The sequence below is a fragment of the Anas platyrhynchos genome, chromosome 10, assembly GCF_047663525.1.
Source record: "Anas platyrhynchos isolate ZD024472 breed Pekin duck chromosome 10, IASCAAS_PekinDuck_T2T, whole genome shotgun sequence".
NCBI classification, from domain to species: domain Eukaryota; kingdom Metazoa; phylum Chordata; class Aves; order Anseriformes; family Anatidae; genus Anas; species Anas platyrhynchos.
In genome coordinates, this window is record NC_092596.1 from 17,085,443 (window position 1) to 17,107,517 (window position 22,075).

Consider the following 22,075-nt stretch of genomic DNA (forward strand, 5'->3'; position numbering starts at 1 on the left):
ATCCTTCTTACAGCATTTTTTTTTCTGCCCCAAGTTAGAAATTTAATCTTTACTATTTACAATTTTATCTTTACCACTGAATAACTAAAAAGCCCTTAAAAAGTCCTGGAGATTTAACAACCAAAGGAAACTAGTGAAGGTAAGCCTATCCAAACTTTACTGTGAATGTTTTTTAAAGGAAATATTCAGCTTTATGAAACAACCACCTGTTTTTTCTTCCTTTTTCACTTTTTCTAGTTCAGGAGAGGAATGAGGTTTACTACTCATTCTATTCAAAGATGTGCTCCTCTTCTTTTCTGTTCCTCCTAGAGACCAAGCGTAAGGAAGATTATTTTTAACATAGTATTTATATATATATGATTTTCTAAATTGTCTTTCTCATACTTTGCTTTTGCCAAGAAATCAGCTGAAAACACTCATCTAAAAATTATGAACCAGTAGTTTCTTGTAAGTGAAATGGTTTGGCTAGCATTTCTCTATTCTGCCCTTCCAGCCGCCCACCTCCTCCACCCCTTCCGCTTTTTAAAGTCTGTTTTTTAGGAAATCACCTAATATCTGGCACTGGAATGTGCATAACAATATTTACACCACAGTGCATAGACCACATCTACAGCAGTGAACGCATGAGTAAAAACCCAGATAATGAACCTGGGATGTGGTTTAAAATCAATTTCAAATACCCCGTCTACCGTCTCCCAATTCTCAAAATGAACTCGTTTCTAGCACCTTTCTGTTCCACCTGTGAACCTTTGAGTGCTGACTGCTGAGAATGTACAGGAACTTTGTTATTCAGCCTGTTTAATGAGGCACTTCGCTTTGTGGTACCTGGAAGTGAAAGCGCATGGATTAATTTTGTTGAAAAGCCTAAAAGGTCCCCTCCAACACCAGCCCCACTTCCCTTATATACAGAATTGCAATTAAGTCACTTCCTAGTATAGATCCTCCACAAGCAGGAAAATTGGAATAGGGAAGAATCACTCCATATATGTGTATATTTTATTCTCCTGTACATTGCTTATCACAGAGACATAATGCCAATCTTAACAGACCTCGTTTGAGCTACTGACGTCATCTTTGCAGGCCTTTCTGAATAAATAATTTTAAAAGGCCTCTGCTCACATTCTGAATGAGTAAGAGACAGAAACAAAGTGTACAGCTCAGAATTAACACAGCTGAAGAAATACTCCACTGATCCAGAAACAAGTTCTTTCTCTCATTTATGCATTCTGCTCCTTCACCTTCCCAGACACATACACGTGGCAGAAACAATTTGGTCAATTTTGTGACCGTATTTTCCTTTGCGATTTGAATTTCATCATCATTCACTAAAATGGCATTTCTTCTTGAGCACCAGACCAGAAGCAATTGTTCTAACTTGCTGTGGTGATCTAAATCTGTCAGTAAGTCACCCTCTACATCCAGCTAATCCAAGAAGTCACAAGTCCTATCCAAATTTCTTCCATTTCAAACCACCTGAGATTTTATTCTCCAACGCATACAAAGATTCACAAAGGATTTCACAGTAGACAGTAAGTTTGAAAGCAATCCCAATTAGCTGATAATTACTGACTTCCTTTGTTAGATGCTTAATTTCTACTCTACAGCCCTGTTTCTGACTCATACCCGGGCTGAACCCTGCAGACACATTATACATAAATATCATTTCAGATCACAAGCAGTCTCCAGTGACTCAGACAGACTGCCCCTGCAGCTATGCCAGCATGGATATATTCACCAATTCCCCTACCGGGCAAACAGTGCATGAATACAAGTTTTTCTGCTGCATCACCTTCCAACCTGAACCAGCAAAAATAGTTAGCTATGTCCATGTTAGAGATTTTTCTAGCACAGCTAATTTGATCAAATGTTGTAAGACTGACAGAACGCTTCAGTGTAGACGTAACTGTTCATATTAAACAGCTCTTGGCTTATTAATACTTATCATTACCTTGGGAAGAAACATTTCTGTTACAGGCAGGCTCCTATGAAACACAGAAGAGATTCCCACAAGGAAGTCTCATGCTAAAACAAGCTGGTATGTGCTAATACAAATCTTTCCTTTTCTTAACAAGTAGATTAGTACAATTCTTTTTTTTTTAAATTAAATAATTATTTTATTTTTAATTGAAGAAGGCAGATCATTAGGATTTACAGAATGACCTTGATGTTATGTTCTGGAAGGTCTGTTTCACATTTCCTCGATACAGGTAGTGTACACATATTGGGATGGGGCAGAAGGGAGGAGGAAGTGAGAAGTGTGAAACATTTAAGCCTGTCAGAATTAAAAGAACAGAGATCTATCCCATCCCTCTAGATCTCTGTTAAAACTAGTCAAGTTACGCACATTTTAAATGCGACACACTGCAGCCAGGAACTTTATCGCACCTACATTCGAAATCAAAAATGAGATTGGAAGCCACAGAAATTATAGAGGATCTCAAGAGCACAAACACACTCAGAAACCCTTTAAAAATAAAATTAAAGGAATAGCTATCTTGTGGTCCATTCGTATTTCTTGACAATCATTAACACAGTAAGATAGACTTCATAATGCTTGGAAGCAGTGGTGTGTACTAACAGTTTGAGAAATGCATAATTTGTGTATCAGAATCAAACTTACATGTCCTTATTGGGCTAGAAAATGACAGTGCTGCAGTCTATAGCTACTATCATACTAGAACCTCAGGTCAAAACAAAAAAACCTCCTCCCATCCAAAAATCTCCCAGAACTGTCAAGAGTTTTTTATGCATTCTTTTCTATTTGGTTAAGGCAGAATTCTAAGATTAAAAAGAAAGTGTGTCTATTGAGTACAGTACCTGCACAAAAGAAAGATGCCAAAACTATGTTGATTTTGTCCTCCCCACAGGCAAGCAAATGACTAAATCTGTCTAACAAAATTTAAACTTTACTTTTGTACTATTTGTAGTTTGCTGAAATTTTAGGATGTGATTTAAGGCATGCAACCCCCTGAAGATGATGGGAAATGATTTATGAATCAATCATTCACCAAGATTTGACTTTAGTAAAATGATTACAGAAATAAAAATAATAATAAAAAAAAAGACAGTAATCTTTACCGTTACTCTTCTCCTCTAATAGAGATCACATCAACTGGGTCAAAGCCCTGAACAGTCAAGCTGGATTAACAAATTGCATGAAATGCATTTGAGATCAAAATATGAAGTGAATTGTACATCAAAGGAGGAAGAGGAGTATCATTTGTCCTCATGTCTCCTCCCCAAATAACAATTAAGCAGTATACCTGCTACCAGCAGGAACACAAACACTTACTTCGATCAGAAGCATTTAAAAGTGCTGCAGATGATGATAAACGTTTATTCATGACAGCTTCTGTTTGCTTGAGGTTTGCAGTGGAGGTGGACCGCTTGCTGGCTGTGTAAAGAAGTGGTTATTTTAGAATTCACCTTCATACCTGCAGAGGAACTTTTCATGTTTTCCTTAGAGACAACTTTGGAAGTATTGCATCCTGACAGCTACCTCAAGTTTTGTTTAATGAGAAACAAATGTGTTATTGTTGTTGTTTGTTTGTTTTCCTTTGATTGTACTTGATACAATTAATACCAGTTGTAACATGCAGAGGAAAGGCATTCAGTTTTAGTACAGTAAAGCATAGATTTTAAGCATGTGTATGCAAACAAGTGATTTTTAAACCCTCTGCTCCTAACAAATGAAGACCAAGGCTACTGAGACTGTGTGTTGTTACTAGACTGGCAAGACAGAGAAAGTAGCAACAAAACCTGAATAACAGTAATTTCCTTCTTTGTAACTTCCACTCAGGTATCTCAAAAGAGTTATTCATTCACTAGTTAAGAAAAACAAACCAAAATAAATGCTTCTGGAAGTATAAAACCAAGTCCTGAAGAAAGTCAAGAAAGCATTCTTATTTCTGATTATTTCTGAAGGGCTGTTTTATTTCAGAAATTTCTTTTTTTTTTTTTTTTCCCTAAAAGTTATTCCTTAAGTTCATGTTTCCAACCAGCTTTCCGACTCTTCTGAAACAACTACACCTTGAGACATTAATTAATTCTTCTATATGAGTATACAAACACAAACACAAAATCACAACTCATACTGCAAAATTTTATGTTTACCACAAGCCAGATAAAGACCTGCTTTTTAATTTCAAATAATGTTCTTTCAGGATGAACACTACTCCAAAGCATGAAAGCCCTGAAAAAGCATGGATCTATTGCTATGGAAACTCAGTAAGTAGAATACGATAACGTATGTAAAGCATTACGGACTAGCATAATAAACACCGAAAGTTCTGTACTTCTAACACAAATAATTGATTGTGCTGGTACATTGGACTGCAAAGATGATTAATACGAACTCATCAGCGCATACAAAACACCAAAGGAAAAAGCAACACTACTCACCACAGGGGCAGCTTCTTTTCCCTTTGGCTAGTGTGCTGTAGTAGCTCCTTACAGCAAGAGCCAGGGCACAAGCTGTTCCTATGGACAGCCCTACCTCTACTTTTGATTCGTGTACCCAACCCAGACTTCCTAAAGCACCATGAGCTAAGGGTCTCCCTCTCAAAGCAGCAAATGTGAACCCATGTGAAGTGGAACACACCTTCTGAAGCTGAATCTAAAGAAATGGAAAGCTGTTGTCACAGTGAATTAAAAGGAAAGTCTCCATGGGGTAAGAGAAAGGGGAATTTAGTCAATCTAGTTAAGAAACAAAATCTGAGCTTAGATGATACTTTCCTAACGTAACAAAAATGGTATTTTTTGAATGAAGCCTGAGTACTCTGATAACTAAAACAGCCTTGCAAGAGTTCATATACAAAAAACAGGCACTTGTAATTTTTGTATTTGGGTCTTTCCAAAGGGAAACACTCCCCTCTAGTGGCTGATTTGAAAAACAACAAACAAACAACAACAAAACAGTTCCTGCCTTGATTTAAGCACACGCGAGTCAAATGCCTAACATCATGGAGATAAATGCCTAACATCATGGAGATACTTTATATAAATTTCTCTTTGTTCAAATTAAGACTTCAGCATCTACATGAATTATGAGCTTTAGTCAATCACCTACCGAGACCCAGAGGGCTGAAAATTAAATCTTGCCTTGAGAAAAATTACACTATGCAAAATACTTCTTTTTCAGCAAGTTTACAGGTTCTGAAGGTGGACTGTACTGTTTAGTAGAGACAAGTGCTGAAACTGCTGCTAGAAGACTAGAAAGAAAAATGTACAGTCTATACATGACTGTTCAGATAAAAAAACAGTTGACACCTTGACTGGAAAAAATCAAATTGGTAAAGCATACTCCCACAGATATTTAAATTTTCCTATTTACAAAAAAGTTTACTTTGCGCTAATTGCCTAAAATTGTTAGAACTCAATGCTTTTTTGATCAATACATTTGAAAATATATGATCAGATGGCCTCATATTTTCCCCTACCTCAAGCACAAGATTGCTTCTGAAAACCTCAAAGTTTTGGACAGATCGCTATTAAATGAAACAACTTTAGAAGACAGACATAATTTTCTCAAGTAAGTTAGCCTGGTAACATGTAAATACTTCTGTACTTTGATGGGAAAGCTAAATTATTTGCAACAAGGGACTTGAACTGGAAAAAGCATATAGTATAATTCATGAGGTGCCAAACATCTGTTTTTTTTTTAATGGTATGGAAAAAAAAATTAGCAACAAAGCCAAAGAAAGAACATGATGACTATGCATCAAGGTTGGCAATGTGGGAAGGAGCTATGGAACATGGTACCTTACAAATATCAGAGAGAGCAGCTCTCAACCCTAGCTTCCAGGCAAGTTTCACTGAGAGACAGAGGGTGCTGGAGCACTGCCTATCTGGGGTCGCATAAAATTAGGCTAAATAAAATAAAATTATCTGTTTTGTAGCTCCTTCCGAGTTTGTACGAGGACACAATCTATTTAGAAAGGGGAAAGTCTTGCAACCCACTTTTTATTCTAATAGCACAAGTCTCCACTTCAAGTGCACCTGAATGTCTACTTTTGCTTAGCAGTCATCGCTAAACCTCCCTCATTTATAAGGACTCTGTCATCAGGGATGCTTTACTACACAGCCTTGCCATTTTTCTTGGTAGACCCACAGCCTGCATGTTTCATCTTAGCACTGACAGCAATGTCATTAACGCAACATTAGACTCTAGGGTTTTCATCAATTTTTAAATTTCGGACCATCAGCGGGGTATTTGGTGCAGTCTCAATTAATCACATTCTGTACATTAATACGGAATGCCTGATGGCTGGTGAAATGTTCAGTTACATAGGGTTTACTTTCAAGAGCATGCTATCTCCATCACCCACAAACACTGCTTTACCAGTCAACATTCCTAAATATTACCACTGGCATATCTGGTTCATGGAAGGACATGACTGATTTCTTATTTTTGTTGCACAGCAACAAAAAAGACAAGAAAGCATATAAAATAAAGAATATTTGAAATCTGCCCCACAGTGTTTTTCATTTCAAGAAATGGAGATGGAGACTTTAATCCCAAATCTGCCACAGAAATTGATGATGGAAAAATACCCTATAGAAATTTGCTTTAGACATGCTGTCAGAGCAGGTGCATTACTCAGACACAATGATGTAATGCAGCAGAGCTCATTCCAAGCTCTAAAAGTAATTGTTTTCTTTCCAGCAATTATATAAATATAAGGTGAAAGGGATCAAATAAAGATTATTTTACTCGAAAGCTTGCTGGATTTATGCACCCTATGTTTTCTGTAGATCACCCGTTTAACAGGTAAACGAATACAGTGAAAGTGGCTAATTTTGAAGAAAATTAGGGATTCATGCTGTGCAGAGAAAGGGATGAGAGAAGTTTAAATAAAATACATATGCTTCTGCTATGTTGCCAGAATAAGGCACAGTAGTTAAATCATGCTCACTCAGACTTTCATTGCATTTGCAAGTCTCATTGTCAGGATTACAAGACAGCTGTGTTGAATTAGTAATGCTGTGAGCATGCACAGATTTTCAGAATTCAGATTTAGCTGGGTCTCAGCTGAGAGCTGTTGTCTTAAACTACCTACAAGAAATAATTTTACTTATTAAACATACAGACTTCACAAATATATCAGCGATCCAAAATGTTTCTGTGAATGGCTCACTCTGTACACTGGCAAATACCAGAACTACGATTAAAATACGTTAAATATATAGAATTACATTTAGACAATAAGACATCTAGTTTTGCAAAGCCCTACGTGGAAAAAGAATCAAAGTGCACATAGGAGCCATTCCCTTTAAAAAAAAATTACCAAAATCATTTGATTTTACAAGTACTTTCAATTGCTCATTAAAAAAAATAAAAAAAGAAACCACAAAACAAAAAATAAACCAACCCCACACTTTTTGCAAAGTAGGAGACAATGAAAGGGTTCAAAATGTCCATTTTTGAAAAAAAGCTGACTACTGAGTTAATTTATTTCCAAATACAATCCTCTAAGAATTTCTCTTCTCCTCTTCCCATGCTGTATCTAATCATCTTTAAAAACCCAAATGCACATATCCTTTTCCTCAAAATTCCCTCAGGATGCCACAACTAAAGCTATAGTTTAATTAGCTGGGAGGGATAGTTAAAAATGTAGAGGACTGCTTTCCACTTAGGGATCACGTTTGTTGCATAGCTGGCCAAGATCCAGGAGAAGATCTATACGGAGATGTTTTTTCTTAGTTTTAGAGAAACAAGAACTCAAGTTTAAATGATTAGTAGTGAGTGTAAAACAAAAGAAAAAGAAAATTTTAGAAATCAATACCACCAGTTCCAACTTCATCTGTGGTCTGTTGCTCTGTGGAAGAAGAAGGTTTGTAAGTTACAAGGTCAAATAATAAACAATGTTAAGCAAAAAAAAAATGGGGATTATCATGATTATTTCTATCATAAGTACTTTCAAACATGCTTTAAACAAACACTTAAAAATTAACATTCAAGCTGGCAAAAAAAAAAAGACACTACTTAAAACAAAAGTCGAAATACACCCAGTACAATTCCAGCAATTCAGAAGATAAGCTGAATTGAAGAGTTTTTGGCTTTACTTTATTGCTGGACAATAACCAATTTAAAGTTACTTATTGGCAGAGGCCTTCCAGCTGGGCAGTACATGAAAAGATCTCTCCCAGTGCACCATTCCAGGACACGTACAGACAGGAATCTTTCCCCCCAAACCTACCTGTGGATCCTGTTATAAGATCCAACATAGGAAAGGATGCCCAGGTCTCTATGAATAGCACTACACCTGCCAGTGTTCACGCATATTAGCCATGCTAGAAAAGGTGTTACTTACCTGTTTTGCTCTCTGAATCTGGCGTTACAGACCCTCCCCAGGACCATCTCTTTTGTCGTGTTTCCAGTCGCTGACTCCGTTCCAAGGTACGATGCATAGCTGCTTCATATCGCTCCTATTATTAAACAACACCACTATGAAGGTATGTAACTATAAACCACAGCTATGCTAGAAGACAAAATACAGATTTTTTTCCAGCAAGATTTAAAATGTTTTATTTTGTTGCAAAAACTGTCACACAAAAATGTTAATGACAATTAATACTTTTGAAATTGTAAACATGATTAGACTAGTGACAGCACAGGTAATCTATTTTACTCTTTACTTAAAATAGCCATCAGGTTTCCTATTCAGTAAACAGTACTACTTATTTTCTAAATAGGGATGAAGCCCAAACTGAGCAAAAATAATTGCTTATTCTTTACACTATTTATATTCTCCAGTTATTTCTAAGAGGTGCTTGAAATTCTCCATTATAAAATACCAAGTGTAACTATAAGGTTGTTTGTATTGTCAGAGAACTATATGAACACTGATCCAAGTATTAACAGATACTGACATCAATAGATACACAATGAAACCAGACATTGCAAGATATGAAAGCAAAAAATCTGCAAAAAAGATTAATCAGCTCTAGACTAGAGCGATCGCTGCTGACAGGATGAGGAGTACCGAACAAAGCTTTCTTCTGTATCCAGGACTAAGAACTGCTAACGTGGGAACTTCATCTATTGTGCACAAAGACAAAATGTAATCATGCTAGACCATTTCTTCTCCATAATCAGTCAGGTTTCCATCCACGTGTCAACAACACATTTCTTTTCTGGAACAGTCATATCCCAAGCGATCTCTTGATGCAGTATTTACTGCCGACACATTAGAGTAAGATGCCAAGGGGACTTATTATCCAAATGTTCCTCCCTCCTGAGGACGTAAGACTTTCACTTTCTTTCAACACCGTTTCACAATACAAACCGACACAGTCACAGTGTAAAACAGACAAAGTAAACTTGGAAGGAAGGAGGAAAGGAAGGAAGGAAAGCAGCATTCCATATACTGACAAAAGATAAAATGAAAAGTTTTTTTTTGAAATATAAAGCTTAGTTGTTGCCCCTCATCCCTTGTTAAACAAAGCTGAATTAGAGTTTACCTAACATGCCTAAGCATCTAGTCTTTATGTAATCTGTAGATGAGAAGGTATTTGCAGTGTGGTAATTCTTGAAAGTCATAGTTAAAGACTTTGCTTTATAAACAATGGAAAATCAGTTATCAACTCAATACATCAACATAATCAGTTGCACAGCTGTACAGAATAATTGAGTAATTGTTCTAAGACAGGTATCTCAACGGTACCATTGCTAATTGTCTTCAAGACTGGCTTACACAGAGAACCACTTATTTTTCCACATTGCTCGCTATTGTGTTTCTTCCTCTGCATTATCCAAGGAAGGCGATTAACTAAATGAGACTTGGCTAAAGAACCTTACAAGCACGTGGCAGACTATGTATTTTTGATGCACTTCTATCTGCTAAATTACAAGAGAAGATGGTATCTTGCTGGCAAATAATGCCTTAAGATAGCTTCTGTAGAAGCAGTTTTTTTCAGGTGTGGAAGTCCAAAAGTCGAGATCTGTTTTCCTTTTCTGGTTGAAAGCAAGGTTTACAGGTCAAGTGCACACTATTTTCTTACCTCCCTGATTCTTCACAGATCTCTCTCTTTGTCTTCCTCCAGGGACCAATTAAAAGACAAGGTTAACATCAATCAAAAACCCATCGGCTAGTCCCTTCACCACTCACCACAGTGGCTACTGAAAACATACCTATCATCCTCTAAGTTTCATGAATAAACACACTGTAGGCTTAGGGGCAGCACCTCTTGAAGCATAAGGGATGTTTTATGCTTAAAGTAGTTGCCTGAAGAGATAATACCACACTGGACTCCAGTCAAGCCCACCCCAAACATTTCTGCTTGTTCTTCAGCAATGTAAATTATTCCATGAAGTTCAAACGGAATATCCATCTGAACACACCCAGAAGCTGATTATAGATAATAAAACATCAGTGTAGAATACTGCCAGTCAAAAAAAAAAAAAAAAAAAGAGACCTATACCTCGAACAGTATGACAATAGCTGGACTCTTCAAGGGGACATCCAGCCAGGCTTACATCCTCCTCATCAACGACCACAGCAAGTTCTTACAGTTAGCTTATGAAAGCGTGTGTGTGTGTTATGCTTTTACTGCTTACACCGCTTCTGGAAATCAACCCTTTCATAACTTGCAACACATTTAACATGCATCAGCAGATCAACTTGTCAAAGGGGATGGCACATAGTAACGTATTTATTTCTGTTCTCTGCTTCTATGAAGCCAGCAACATGCTCCACAAGTCAAATACTGCTCTGCTACTCTCCATGTGCAATCAAAGCAAAGGCAAAGGGACAGGCAATTAAGAACAGCTGATACAAAGTGCAAAGCAGTAAATAAGTACACAGGTAACATCAATTGCACAACACATGGTAACAAATTATAATTTAGGAGAACTGAAAGAATGTGAGACTCATTGGCCACAGCTGGGCTCCCAGAAAGCAAGACACAGAGCCGAAAAAAGTTTAAAACCTGTCACCCATGGTAATTTACAAATGGGATCTATTAAGTGCACCAAAAAGAAGCAACACATTTAGGAATATAGAGGTTTGTTTGTTTTTGTGAATGTCAAAAATAATCACTGGCCAAGCAGCAAACACAGCTTCCAAAGTCCAGAGTTCCTCAGCTATAGTTAAAACTAGTCCAGGGATGGGGATGGAGGACGTGTCCACTGTACAGATGTGTAAAATGTTTTTACATTCCAACACGCACAGCATTCCCATGACTTTCTATTTTTCATCATTCAGAGCATGGTAAGAACATAATGTAGAAGCTCCTATACAACTACAGAACTTCAAGACACAGTACCTTTTCCTCTTCTATTTTCTGTTTTCTTTTTTCCTCTACTGCTGCCCTCCGTTGTTCCTCTTTCTGCTTTTGTTCTTTTAGCTTTCTCTGCCTTTCTTCTAACTGTTTTTCATACTGAAGTTTTGCTTTTCTCTCCTTTTCAAGGATTTGTGTTTCTTTGGCAGCTGTAAATTTTTAAGAGAAAACTGAAATCAAACTTAACTATTCATTGATATTACAACACACATTACAGGCAAAACTACCAAGCAAAATTATCACCCCTTCAAACTACAACACATAGCAAGATTAGCTAGCAGTGCTGGATGACACTTCACATGATGACTGAGATGTCTAATTCTGTCCCCAGGATGGCAATGAATTCGAACCTTTTCTGCCATTACACTTCACTGTCTAGACAGGAATGCCAGGATATGTATATACACACTTTCCTTGCCATCATAATAGTCTTAATAAGTAAGTAGTAAGTTGAGTATCAAAGGGTGGAATTTTCTATGTTGCAATTCTCAGTTTTTTAGAATTAAACTTATATGGAAAAGATGTAAAGCATTGGGCAACAACACAGGAAAACGCTGTAGATACTGCATCTGAGTTCAAATAGTTATGTCACCGTTCTCCACAGCCTCCACCTAGATACAGCTGTGCAGAGTTTAACAAGCTTCACCTCCTCTGACAAAAATCTAGCGCCTGAATACACAGTAGAGGTAGTTTCTGTGGCTAGACAGATGAAATGATCTTAGAGACCAGATAATTATATTAACAACACATTGGCATTATCTACGTACAAAGCCCCAAAAATACTTCTGAATTTACGTACATCCCAGTCCTGTTCTCTCTTCATGTTAGGAAGAGACGATCATTCCTGTTTTGTGTGTCTTTGATCACACATTAAGCAACACAGACATGCAGGCCAGAGTAAGACGCTGCTCCTCACCAGCTGGGAGACTGAGAACAAGGACTGCAGGGCATACCGTGACCCTTTCATCTCTTGCTTCACATATATAAACTCAGATTCACATCACAAACAGCATAAAGCTGGGCAAGAGTTTTATACTCTTCTCTAAGTCTCAGATTCTTAGCTAAAATAAAGCATATACTGCTGACACTTAAATCCAGGAGCCTTTTCAGCATGCTAGGAAACAAGAGAAGCAGTATTCGAGGCAATCAAGCCATTCAACTAGCTAAGTCCTTTTTGGTTTTCTCTGAATCAGTGTTTCTCAAACCTCAGTCTTCAGGGCTACAGGAAGAAGCTCTAAGATAAAGGTTATCATTTCAGAAATGTTTTTGCTGAGGTTTCCAACAAGAAGTTGAGTCTATTTGCCTGGTGGTCCCTCAGAACTGGAAAGACAGAAGCAATATACAGTTTCAAGAAGCCAAAAATCTCTGTAATATTTTCCTCTCAACTCTAATTTTTCTCCAGGCTCACAGATGGTCACTGAAGCAAGACCAAGGGCAGACCTGGTTGGTGGTCTCCAGCAAGCTGAAAAAAAGTGACTAAACGAGGAGTAAGAGCATAAGTTATTATTTTATCACAAAGATTTTCAGAAATTATATTTCAAATGGAACAAGAAAATACCATGTTGCTTTTCCCGCTCTTCTCTACGCTCCCTGGCTAGTCTTTGCCTTTCTTCTGTTCTTAGAGTAGAACCATCTATCACTGTCAAAAGAAAAATTGAAGACATGTAATTGTCAGTTATTTTGAACATTTAAATCTAAATAAAGTAGTTGTAAAGTCTTTCCTACTGACAGGATTATGGAACATCCTGAGAGATGCATACCACCAAAGCACTGCACATTTTATATAGAGATTAGAGATCTCAACTGGAAAACTAAGAAGAGGCAGAATACCCTCCCCCTTCCCCTTTCCACTCCCTCACTACAACCGATCCTTTTTTAATGGGTGCAGCTGAAAGTATGCACAAGATTAAAAAGCCCACTGTGTGCAGTCAAAAGAAAGCCTGGGAAACATCAGACGTTGTAGAACGTACACTTATTCCAAATTCAACTCTGATCCTTATTCCTGCACATATTAATTCCCGTGATCAAGAAATACAGGAATCTAGGAAAACTCCATCTGGGAACAGATAGTTTATGCATCTTGACAAATTCAAAGTGCTGCAGGATAGCTACTTTTCAGGCTAAGCAGAACCAGGACTGCCTGAGTCTTTGTAGGTATAAAAACCTGAATTTCAGACAGAAGTGAACTGGCAAGCAAACCAGAACATGAAGAATGCATTTATCTTCATTGTTATGTCCTGCTGAAACGATAGGCAACTTCAGCAGCTGAACTGAGAGCACTGAGAACAAAAAGCCTGTCATCAGAACTAGACCTTCAATGAATCTATGAACCATCTAAACAAGCACTTCATGCTAATCTCTACTAAGGAAAGAGCATCAAACTTCTTTTTAAAAACCTCCCTGTAAACCCAACACTTCATTAAGAACAATGACCAATAATCATACCTGGTTTAGTTGCTGTCTTTATGTTTATTGAGGTCTGGACTGCAATAGGGCTAACACCACTTTGGCTTCTTCTTTCTTCTGCTATGGCTTGGGCTGCAGCAACTGTGAGAAAGAATCATTCCATATTAAGAGAATTTCTACAACCCTAACTCATGAAATAAACACATAAAATAAAAGCATCAAGTTCTATTTGAGGCTGCAGATTCTTTAATTTAATAACTAACTTGGGCCTGCTCATTTTTTAAGAAGAAACAATTTTTCAGATGAGATTTCAGAGGTGACACAGGTTTTATTTGTAAAAGCAACGGAGACAAAAGCTTATGTTTTACAATGCATAGAAAAGGACTACATGGTTTCAAAAAAATTGAACATTTAATAGTGAACTATAATAAGCGAAACAATATTTAGTAAAGTTATAAGTCTGACTTAAACACTTAATAAAAACTTTTTGCTACGCACTTGTATTTGCAGGCTTAAACAAACATAATAGACTGTTAGCAGTGATCGAATAATATTTTGATGAGACCCAGGCAGGAAAAAGTTTCTGAGCATCTTTCATTATTTCATGACATGAAAAAGAAAGTGGGTTAGCTGTATAAAGTAAACCATTAGGAATGCTTACATTGTACTTCTGAAATTGGACCTTCAAAAATAAATTTTAATTATAAATTAGAGTCCAAAATAGTAATTTGAGCAATTGTGGAGAGACCAATTCACCTTCTCTGAGTCCTACCAAGGTGAATACAGAGAACTGCAGGGCTATGGCTCCCAGTTAATCATACAGAAATTGAATGCTGGCTATATTAATTTCACTAAATGACAAAAGCCCTTAAGAAAAGCCCTTAAGAAGTCAGGGAGACTATTTACTGTATCATTTTTCACAAATCTGCTTTATTTTGGTATCCCTTTTCACTTTAATTAGTGATGTTTAGGGTCTGAAGGCAAAACTTTGCACATAGAGCAGGCAGGGCAGCCTGTGAGCCAGACAGCTCTACCCCACTTCCCTGCCCAGCTTTGAATGGGATAGCATCTTTACACCAGGGACGCATTTTCATCAGCATCAAGTCACCTTGGCTCACAGATACAGGGAGATCAATTGGGGTCTTTCAGAAATGCTTAACTTTGGAAAAAGCAAGAGGAAGCACCGGGCAGCACCAGACACATCAGATTTGCCATCAATTATACATAAAAAAGTAGAAGTTAACGCCTGTTTTAAACAGAAAGGGTAATCCACTTCATAATTATGATTTAAACCAGAACACGGAGGATGAATAGCAATTTTGGTGTTATATTAAAAAAAAAAAAAAAAAAGCTTTGTCAATGATCTCAGGCTTTCCTTTAATAGAGGAGTGCAAACTGCAAAAGAGGAAAAGAGGAAGGAAGAGCCTCTCTCCTCTTCATGTATTGCCATGACAACTAGCTCTGTCATGGTAATAATCCTCCCTAAGGCTGTGCCCAAGAACAATCACCTCAAAGTGTTTAATCCCATGTGATGTCAGTGATAAATGCTGATTACAATACTTATTCAGCAACTCTAAATTGTCACCCGCAGCTGTTGCCATGTCTTGAATTAATTTTTCATTGCAGCCCCAAACAAAAGTCTTCCTCAATTCTACCCAATGCATCTTGGAGGCTCTTTTCGAACAAATAAGAGACCTGATATAATGCGACATGGTAAGATTACCAATTTGCAACGAGAAGAGCTAGAACAGGGCACACTGTAATTTCATCACATAGACAAAAAGACAGTCAAAAAGCTGATTTTGTGAGTACTGCAGGTCACATAGACATGAACCTGGCCCAGGTCACCAGACAAGTTGTATCTGCTGCACACAACAAGATGTGAAAACACTCTGAGAAAGAACAGCCTACTGCAGGTTTTTCTGAGCAGAGGAACATGCAGCCAGAACATTTATACCCCTGTAGGCTACAAAGACTGAAAAAACACGAGCATCTTCAAATACAATTTTAAATTAAGGGAAATATAGAAACCCAGTTGCATTGTTTCTTCAGTCCATCGAAAGAGGTACACAGGTGGGCTGAGACAATTCACCTCAGCCCAGCTGGGAACTGAGCACAACAGAATAAATTCACCCGACTTGGACACAGGTTCTAGTCAAAACCAGCACTGGAATTTTGCCTCTACTCCCAGAAACTTAAACACCCAAATTTCTGTAACAAAGTTACAGAGAGAAGCAAGCTGTAATGTAAAAAGGTACCTAATTAATCTTACTTTACCTGTAGAAGTATTTTACTATTAGAAATCTTGATGAACAAACCAGTTATTATGGATTTATGGGATTATGTATTTATTCGTTAAAAAAAGCACACAAACACTTATTGATGTTTATGATTAGAAGGCACCAATTAAAAATGTGTCCCATCTACAAGGCAATTAGTTCATTTTAAAAATATAACTGAGGTTGCAAAAAATATTTGAGATTCTATAGAAGAACATAAAAGTGGGTTACAAAACCAGTACAACTTGCAAAGGGCACAGAGAAGAAATATTTAGCCAAAGGATTTTGCATGGCAGTTAAAACATTTCTGATCACTGATTCAACGATCTGTAATTTTAATAGAAATGCTTACAAATTTGGAAGTGCAAGATTCAGAGGCACTAGGAGTGTACCTTCATGTCACGCCGAAACAATCCATTTAACTAACAAAATTAGAATTAAAAACGAACTACAGATTTAAGCACAAGATTATTAAAAGGGAAACAGCTATCACATTATTACATGAATCCTCAAAATGTGTGAGCTCAGCTTCACCAAATCTCACATCAGAAGAAAGGTTTAATGGCCTTTGTCAATTTTATGGTCAATTTACGATAAAATCTGTAATTTTCAACATCAACATTCTACTGTATGGGGAGATTAACTGCACACTGTTGTACTGTACAAATTTTAAAAAACACAGATCTTATTTTTCTTTAATATGGTAAAAAGACTTTTTAATTAGATTTAAACATTCTTTAGCATAAGATGCCTGTGATTTTTTAGAACACTTTTTCATACTGAATGCAGCAATCTGTTATGAAGCAAAGCTTCACTGAAATCAATTTCCCACAAAACCTACCTATTTTTGTAAAATAAGCCTAGTAGTTCTGTAATTAATCAGGAAACCCCAGAACAGGAAACCAGTTAACAACCACTTCACTACAGCCTGTACTGTGTGCTGTAGTACTGGGGGATGCCTTCACGGGCACATTCAGCAAACTTCCTGTAGAAGAAAAATTCCCTAAGAGGCAAACTAAATCTCCTTTCTAGTCTGAGCTTCCCTCCCACAGCAGTCACTAAAGGTTTTCACAACAATTACTTGTTATCAGCATGATATGCGGGCTTATTTTACAGTAGTCTAAATACTTCAGCTAAAATTTATAAAGGCACAAGACACCCATGCGGCCAGTACCAATATCTGCATTTGTGCATAATAAAATAGGGCTATTTGGAACAGAAAATGGTTAGGTAACTTGGGCAGCAGTTTTCCTTCTGCCCTGTCACTACCATCTAACATTATACATCTGGTCCAGCACATCTCGGACAAGATAACCCAACCCAACCCAACCAGAGCACCAGGAGCTGCCACGAGCTGGACAAAGCAGACTCGTCCTGGTTCACCTCCAGCCCGCAGCCCAGCTAACAGCACGGGTCCGGTGGCACCTCCCTCGCACCGAGCATGACGACACTTCCCGTTCTGATTAGGTTTCCAATATGCCCTGAAGAGCCCGCTGCTATAAATAAAGCTTTATTTCTATTTCTATCCTTGCGCCGAGTTAATGCTCTTGGCCACTGCCAAGACTGTCAGAGGACCTACACAGTTGCTGTTCTTAGCAAGCCTCATTAGGACCTGAACCGGCTCCGTCCCTTTACCTAGCAAGGTTGAGGGCTCCCATCGCATCGTCTTTCACGGTGTCTTTCACCCGATCAGACGCTGCCCCGCTCTCTTTTCCTCTCCTGTGCCAAACCAGAAGGGAGAGCAGAATATGCTGACTTTCACAGCAATCCTTCTGGTTCTTATGATTTACTGACTCATCATGTAAACCAAGCAACCAAACAAAAAAAAAAACAGGGTAAGCCTTTCAAACTAAAGTTAGAGGATCTCTTCAATGTTAAGCACCATTGTCAATCTACACGTTTTCACAAATGTTTAAATCAGGTGCCAAGAAGCCAACGAGCAATGCAAAAAAGAACGAATTTGAACTTCCCACTAAACATCTCTGATTTTATAGCAGACTGCGTTAAATTTGCAAAATGTCATTTTTGTATTGCATTAGCTCTTTTCTCAACCAGTAACTCTTTGCCTAGCTGCTAGTAATCCCTTTCCGTAACACTCCTCAGATCCTATTTCTTTTAACCTTTTTTTCCAAAGCAGGAAGAAGTCAGGATTCAAGGCTGAGATTTCCATGTATTTTCCTTTAAGCTGATTTCCACCTATTAATTACCACAGGTTAAGATAAACAGATGCAAGACCATACATTAGTTGGTTTGAAAAACTGGATACCGTCTTTACAGCATTACTCCTGGGCAGCAGGACGCACCGCACCCTCTCACGAACTCGTGGACAACCAGGCTTTTAATGATGAACGGAACAGCCCCCTCCCTACACACTCTTTTCCCTGCTTTCCCCCTTTTCTCTGTTTTCCCTGGTGCTCCTCACGTCCCACCTTCAGGCTGCGGGGGCCGACGGGCTCCACCAGCGGCACGCGTGCCGCCCAGCAGGCACCTTCTGACGGACCAGCTGGGAAGCAGATGGTTCTCCTGTTTTGTCTGGGCACTCACCAGATGGGAAGCATGCAGATCTTCCGAAAACAGTGCACGCCGTCTCTCAGCTTCAGCAGGCCAGAAGAGCTTCCTGTTGTCCTACCCTTTTTCTAGTTTCTATTTGCAGCGTTTCATTTTAGACATACTCCCTACGTGGGATATCTATTTTATTACCTTTATGTGCTTTCTCCCCCCCAGCATTTATCCTGTGGTGTTTAAGTCTATTTCTGCACCTAATTCTCTACTACAATTTGGTTTTCTTCCCAATGCTCAAGGCATCTTAGGATGATTTGTTCAGCTCATCAGAAGTACTGCTCCCACTGGAAAACTGCTTGACACAAGCATTTATAGTATACAAATTAGCAGCTCTACAAACAAATACTTGAGATATATTTGCAAGAAAGTAAGTTTGCAATTATCCTTAAAATATCCATACTTAGATTAAGAACTGGAAACATCAAAAAAAATCCACATAATTAAAAAAAATATATTTCTTACTAGGAAATCTACAAAGATATGGCTGAAGCAATCTCAAAAAGATGTTACATGCTTTTTCATTCAGCCTAGGGCATGCTCAGCAAGCCACCAGGAAGATTGTTAGTTAATTTGTGGGTTGATCTCTGTACACATTTCCCAAAGGGAAGCACACAATCTAAACCAAACCTGAACGTAGTAAGAGCACAGGCCAAATCAAAATTTGTTCTTAAATGAATTGGCAGGCATCTGCAAAAACTTTCTCTAGCCAGAGAAGCTATCCCATTGTCCACAAGCAGAATCAGCTGAGTACCATGCTTGGTCCAAAAGCTAGCGATACCTATTGTGAACCAGCCTCCTATGGAGAGTCTCCCTAATTCCTACTCTCTCTCATATTCTGTTACTTTAACCTTGCTCGCACCACTCAGACCAGAGTTATGCTTCTCTCTACTTAATGGGGAAAGCAACTTCCAGCACAAGGCTTAAAGAGGACAAAGAGATGTCACCAACTCTTTGAGAAGCCATCACAGAGATGGTAGGAGCGCTGCCTATACCATGTACACAGAGGACTTCTACAGGGTTGAGTAGCTACATTCACCCCGCTTTTCTGGAAAAGAGACCAGGCTTCACAGCTTGGGGTTCTTTACGAGTAAGGTATGTTACTACTCACCACTTGAAAGAAACGAAACTGAGTCATGGCAGGTACTCTATTCTCAATTACTCAGTGGCTTTCTGCATCCCTCATTTTCTCCTTTGCCACTCTCTTTTCCCCACAGTTCTTCCTCACCTTCCCAAAGTAAAGTGAAGAGGCTTTGCATTTAGCATGATCTCACCTTTTTTCTTTTTTTTTTTCTTTTTAATTTTAAATAGGAAGGTACTCTTTCACCAATCTCTTTTGATATGATTTGTACAAAAAGGCACGCCAAAGAGGATGCTTCCCCAGCTCACGTATTCCCAACTCTCTGCAAAGGTTTAATGCAACTCAGATCACTTCTGTGCTCTATGTGGTATTAGTTATTAATCTCTTTATTGCATTGTGCTTACCAAGCTCATTTGCACAATGACCTCTCTTTAGAGCTGACACTTCCTCCATAAGGCATACACAAAGCTTACAGTCCCAGCTGTACTCCTTAGCAAATGGCCATGCATTGCTGTTGTTTCCTTGCTGTCTAGAAGCAGAGTCCTACTTAGACACAGGTACAGGGAGGCCATAGATTTGGAAAGTTTGGAATGCTCATTATGTTTCTCAGTGAAAGAGCAAGGCACTAAAATGCCTCAATAAAATTCTCCAACACATTATAGTTGCATTTTAGATATAAAGAGAATATTTCTGCACAAAGTTTCTGTGGGTTGGCAGCCACAAACTCCGTCTGCAAACTGCAAAACAAACAAAAAATGCTTTCATCCACTCTGAGTGATTTCTTTTAAAGAGCTATTAAATAATGACTTTAAAGCTGCTGAAATAAACTATGACTGAAAATCTCTTGTGGACATCCACAAGTGTAGCAGAAATCAATATTTACCTATTACTGCGTTGTGGAAATTTCAATATCCTAATATCCTGATACACCATCCTAAAACAAAAGTAATTTATATAATAAATATACCCTTACATCATTTTATGTGGATTCACTATGAAATTTAAGTGTTACATGACATAGGTTATATGCTTATATATAGGTGTATGCAAATGTGCCAGAATGAGACAGGTTTAACAGCCACAGAAGGAACAAAAAGGTAAAATGTTGACATTTTATACATGGTGCAGAAGATTATCTATACTCACTCTTTGGTACAGATAATTTTATTTCTTTACTAACACTTTGCATATAAATTCAAAAATAAATGAAATAAATAAAAATAACTTTAAACTTTTATATTTTTAATATAATTCAAATAAAATTCAAATATTAAATAAATTCAAAAATTATTTTTAATGTGTTTTGTCCCTCATGCTGACTAGCTTAACAGCTGTCAGAGCAGTCCCACTGCGAACCTGCACAGAGCAGTTGAGTTCCTCCTATACTTCTCCAGCCCAGAAGCCAGCAAAAGGAAGACAGACGTCAGCCAAACCTGGTGTATTCTCCCAGCTATGGAGGTTGCCTTAAACTGACTCCTCTTCGTACACCTGCACAGCCACTGTGAAAAGTAACTTCAGGACAAAATTCTGTCCTCTTTTCCTCTTTCACATCTATTTTATGATTTCTTTCTTTTATATTGCACTACCCTTAACACTGGAAATTAGCTAACTTCTCTTATCCCCCACTTCCCCCTTTCCTGAATAGTTTGGTTTCTTTTGCTTGCTCAAAGCATTTTCTTGTAAATGCTTTTGTCCTCTTATTTGCTGGCTGCCAATTGTTTAATTCACGCAGCCAAAACAATGCTAGAACACCGCCTAGCACTACAAGTCACAACTAACTTGAGACAAATCCTGTGAAAACAATTTCGAGCTTTCTTTAGATGAAAGGATAATAGCTCCTTTACATGAAAGCAGTGAAAACTACTGCTTTTGCCTTTTACACTTGATGAATTTCTTATAGCAGCTTAAGAACCCATTCCAACACTCTCTCTGCTTCAGAAGAAGGGAAACTACGCTGGCATTTACCTCCAAGAGACCAACCTCCAGACCCATACAGCACTCACATACAGCATGCACCAGCTCAGTGCTGTCAGATGCTGACAGGTCAATAGCGAGAACGTGGTGGCACAGAATGCAAAAGGAATTAAACTGTAAATTTTCTTAAAACTGTGTGCTTAACCTAAGCAATTAAAAAATAAAAGTACTGAGGCATTTCACTACAAGGAAGGTAAGTTAAAAATGACCAATGGGTGAAAAAAACAAAAACAAAACTCAAAACCAACAAGCAGGATAAAAGGGCATGAGAGAACAATCAAAAGACTATGGTTTTGCTTAATTCATTACCTAGTGACAGAAAACCTTTCAGAGAAAGCTGAATGTAAGGTGACACTTGCTGGTCTGGCCTTGAGACTGCTGGCCCAGGCTTTGAATGTCCAGAACTCAGCTTACGTATCATTGATCAGCGTTGTTCCACCAAACTGTTTCTTTACACAATTATCTTGAGAAAACTAAAAAGAGGGTAAACATCCAA

The 22,075-nt window shown here is 38.0% G+C and overlaps 1 protein-coding gene across 15 annotated transcripts in view; it reads right to left on the reverse strand.

The window, feature by feature from the left end:
- MAP7D3 (MAP7 domain containing 3) overlaps positions 1–22,075 on the reverse strand; it is a 46,392-nt gene that overhangs the window by 19,039 nt on the left and 5,278 nt on the right. For 9 of the 15 annotated variants that reach the window (XM_038184002.2, XM_072043024.1, XM_072043021.1 and 6 more), the window contains exons 2-9: positions 13,726–13,827; positions 12,839–12,919; positions 11,266–11,429; positions 8,313–8,427; positions 7,785–7,817; positions 3,293–3,394; positions 727–825; positions 207–305 (exon numbers count right to left, since the gene is read on the reverse strand). In XM_038184002.2, the coding sequence (XP_038039930.1) occupies positions 207–305; positions 727–825; positions 3,293–3,394; positions 7,785–7,817; positions 8,313–8,427; positions 11,266–11,429; positions 12,839–12,919; positions 13,726–13,827 (795 nt within the window). The remainder of the gene's footprint in view (positions 1–206; positions 306–726; positions 826–3,292; positions 3,395–7,784; positions 7,818–8,312; positions 8,428–11,265; positions 11,430–12,838; positions 12,920–13,725; positions 13,828–22,075) is intronic. The other 6 variants (XM_072043025.1, XM_072043026.1, XM_072043028.1 and 3 more) reach the window with 4 other exon arrangements.